This window comes from Botrytis byssoidea (genome assembly GCF_014898295.1).
Source record: "Botrytis byssoidea strain MUCL 94 chromosome Unknown BBYS_026, whole genome shotgun sequence".
Lineage (NCBI taxonomy): Eukaryota > Fungi > Ascomycota > Leotiomycetes > Helotiales > Sclerotiniaceae > Botrytis > Botrytis byssoidea.
The window spans coordinates 523,465-527,001 of NW_024065867.1; the positions used below are offsets into that span (position 1 = coordinate 523,465).

Consider the following 3,537-nt stretch of genomic DNA (forward strand, 5'->3'; position numbering starts at 1 on the left):
CCTTTTTGACTGTCTAGTACTTTCTTGGTGCTCTGCGGGGTGACTATTGCATTTCTATCGTATTGTATTGTATTGTACAGGATTTGAGTTCTGATTTTATGTGCCTAACTATACATTCGCTATGTATGATACACGGTACGTGGCGTCAAATGTCGAGTGTGCCCTCATATGATCTTTGAGCTTCCTCAAGTTATCAACAATCCCCCTCCCCTTCTCACATCCTCGAGGGTTTTGGACTTGCAGGTAATGATTTCCCCGCGTACAAACACCAGTCTTTTCGACGCCCCCTTCAAACCTTCGGTCCCTCATTCCCCTCCACATACGGAAATCTAAACTTCTTCTCCGTAGCAAAGACTTTAACCTTCCTCACCTCAACCTTTTTCCTTTCCTTCTCCCCCACAAATTTCGGCCACCTCGTGTGCCCGACCCTCTTTTTCCTAATCACATTGCGTTCGTCTACTGCGGGAAAAATCCTCTCAAAAGCTTCATCCATACCATTTTCCCTCGATAGGAGTCTAGCTTGCAGAATCATATTTTTCATTTCCTTTTCCGCCTCCCAAACAAGCATGCGCGCATAACTAAGCCCTCCTCTCTTCTTCGCCGCTTCGATTCTCGGATTGATATTACATTTTTCCAGCAGTTCTTTTTGTTCTGCTTTAGTTGGAACGCGGCCCGTCGTAACGATAAATCTTGATGTCATTTCGAATAGCGATTCGTTGCTTTTGGCATCGGAGCTGAATCTTCCAAAGAGAGAATTCATTCTCTTTTTGTATTCCTCAGTCTGCTTGGGTGACGTGCCTGGCTGATCACGGTAGATATATGAATACGGCATATCGATTTTCGTGTTGATTAGTTCGTGTGATTTTGCATTTACTTGTTTTTGATGAGAAGAATGGAGGTAGATTCCTGACTCGGATACTGCGCCAAATTCACCCTTGCGGAAGGTCAGGAAAGGCAAGGTCTCGTTGGAAGAATTTGCGGAGTCGTGGATGTCATAGCTGGGTATTTTGTCGATTGTACTAGGAACCGCTCCAAATGTAGTTCTGCTAGACCAACTCAGGTCTGTAGCTTCGCGGAGATTTAGCTCGGTCTTTTCTGGTTCTTGTGTAAGAAGTCTTTTTCTTGCTGTCTTGTCATCGACGATGGAATCTGCGTCAGTGGTTTCAGTCGATTCTGGAACATCCATTGGAGATCCGGGCTCCTTCAACTTGGAGGGGTTGATAGTAAAAAACTGTATGTGATCACCCCGTCGAGCGAGATTGCCTAGCGTCGAATCTTGTGCTTTCTCCATTGATTGATCAGTATATTCAAAGGACGCCGAAACAATATCTTCGTATGTCATTTGAGGATCCAAGGATAAAAGGCCTTGTTTAGCGCCCCAACCACCACCGCCGCTCACTGAATAGATTTAGTCAGCTGCATGCTAGATGTCAAGTATGACGGATGAAATCAATGCAAGTTACTCACCAACGCGACAAAGAATAGCCCCAAGAGCTATTTGGGTACCAACAAATCTTAGATTCTTATCATCATTGCTCCAAGTCGACTCGAGATCTTCTGCGGATTCAAGTGTTGAAGCCTTGAGATTGGGGTTGAGAAGTTCCTTCCGGTATATCAACGCCCATACTCCAATGTTGGTACGCAAATTATTATATTCCATGAATCTTGTGACCTGGGTTTCCAATTCAGACGAAGCCGGTCTGTTATCTGTATCCCCTGATCCGAAAGATAGTTGTCGAACAATATTCCCTAGCCCATTTGCAATGGGTCGAGGCAGAGTAAGAGGAACTGCTGGTACAAATATTGGTGGAATCATGGTATTTTCATAATGAAAAGCTTTGATATGCTGATATTGTTTTTGCTCTCTTTGTATGCATTTGTATTCACCCTCATTTCTTCGAGTCCATTTAGCTATTTCAAGAGTGGAATGCTTGCCGTTCACGAATAAAGTATTTGCCAAAGGTAGACTTATTGTTGTAGTCAATGCCAATTCCCACGGCTTTTGCGATTTGTTCCCCGAAATTATGAGATGTGACAATTTGTCAGGATTCGTTGCATTGTCTTTGAATGATTCGGGGTTCCACACATTATCAGGCCTCAACACTCGACTCCGTAGACCATGCAAGAACGAAAATCCCTCAAGTGGACCAGCACGCTCCGCGATGGGAATATCATCAGGTGAAGGTGCAAGGCCATCAACTACAGCACCAACGACAACAACGTAGTTTGGCTTGCCATCCACGTGATGATATGTAAAACATTCCAAGACACGTTTGATAAAATTCTCATCTTCAAGCCAATTCGCAAACGCTGGAGTTACTAGGATAACGACTGCTTCCTCGGGTGGGGTGAGAGAGGGGTCTGCAAGATAACGAGCTTTTGTCATGCGGGCACGATTAGAGATGAGCTGAAGAACTTGTTCTTTGGTCTATATGATATGAGTGATGGTGGCATTACAAGAGTACCAATGTAGCTTACAGTGCGCTTAGGATCCGGAGAGATGATACTAAATTGGCGAGGACTCAGCGAAGAAGGTTTTCGGTCGAGAACCATATTAGGAGTGATTGAACTAGAGCTATCATCGTTGGCTCTCTTGTTACGGATTTGTCTCATGCGAGTTCGCCCCCCATCTGGGAGGGACGCTTTCTCTGAGCCCTTTTGTAGGTCCAATTTGATATCATCAATCAGGTCCTCGACAACCGTCTCTCCAGAAACAGAGGGATGATATTTTGCAGATGCAAATATAGACGTTACGAGTGTCTGTCGAGCCGATCCAACTCGAGATATTTTGAATCCATCTTCGTTGTCTTCTTTCATGACGTTGCCAACTTTGGCAGTGAGAGAGAATGCGCGCTTGGCAATTTCTTGTCGGCGTGGGCAACGACCCACATGATGAATAACTTTACTCGAGATCATTACTCGTCGACACGAGAGATTGAGCATCTGATATCCCATGTCGGGAGAGTCATGAAGTTTCTCTGTTTTCTGCTGATCGGGCAAACGAAATGCAAGGAAGTGCAAACCATCGAATCGTGCTTAGTCATTAATTACACGTGATCATCAAAATCCAGCCTGTTTGTTGCCTTGGTGCTTGAGGTTCACGACGATTTGAATTTGGGACGTCAAGTAAAACATGAGGGTGCGATGAACTGCACCTCAATCGATCGTGGTTTTCAAATCGACATGTTTCTGTTACTATCTTATTCAATAACCTCACCTAGGTTTTATATTTGCTTATTGTGATTCCAAGACCACGAGAGGTGATTTGTTGAACCGAACTTGGATCTTCATGATAGCCCATCGCTGATTTGAACAACGGCGAAATATCTCATTATACTGAATAAAATTTAATGTAGATGAGGTAACTCTGATCTATCCTTGCACTTCTTCATTAGCAGATGACTGATATCATCAAAAGCAAAATGATCGTAAATTAACCCAAAGAGAGCAACGCTTCGGCTACCTGCTTGCTTCGATTCCTCCAGATTTTCGTTCAGACCGCTATCTCTAATCCATTCGATGGCGTAAGTATGGCTT

General features: G+C 44.1%; 1 protein-coding gene across 1 annotated transcript; it reads right to left on the minus strand.

The window, feature by feature from the left end:
- Positions 1-289: 289 nt before the first annotated feature.
- On the minus strand, positions 290-2,955 carry EAE97_010286 (uncharacterized protein; the record flags this gene model as incomplete). Its single annotated transcript, XM_038880801.1, has 3 exons — positions 290-1,398; positions 1,468-2,428; positions 2,479-2,955. The coding sequence occupies 3 exons, from the start codon at positions 2,953-2,955 to the stop codon at positions 290-292; spliced, it is 2,547 nt and encodes an 848-aa protein (XP_038728511.1).
- Between the last annotated feature and the right edge of the window lie 582 nt (positions 2,956-3,537).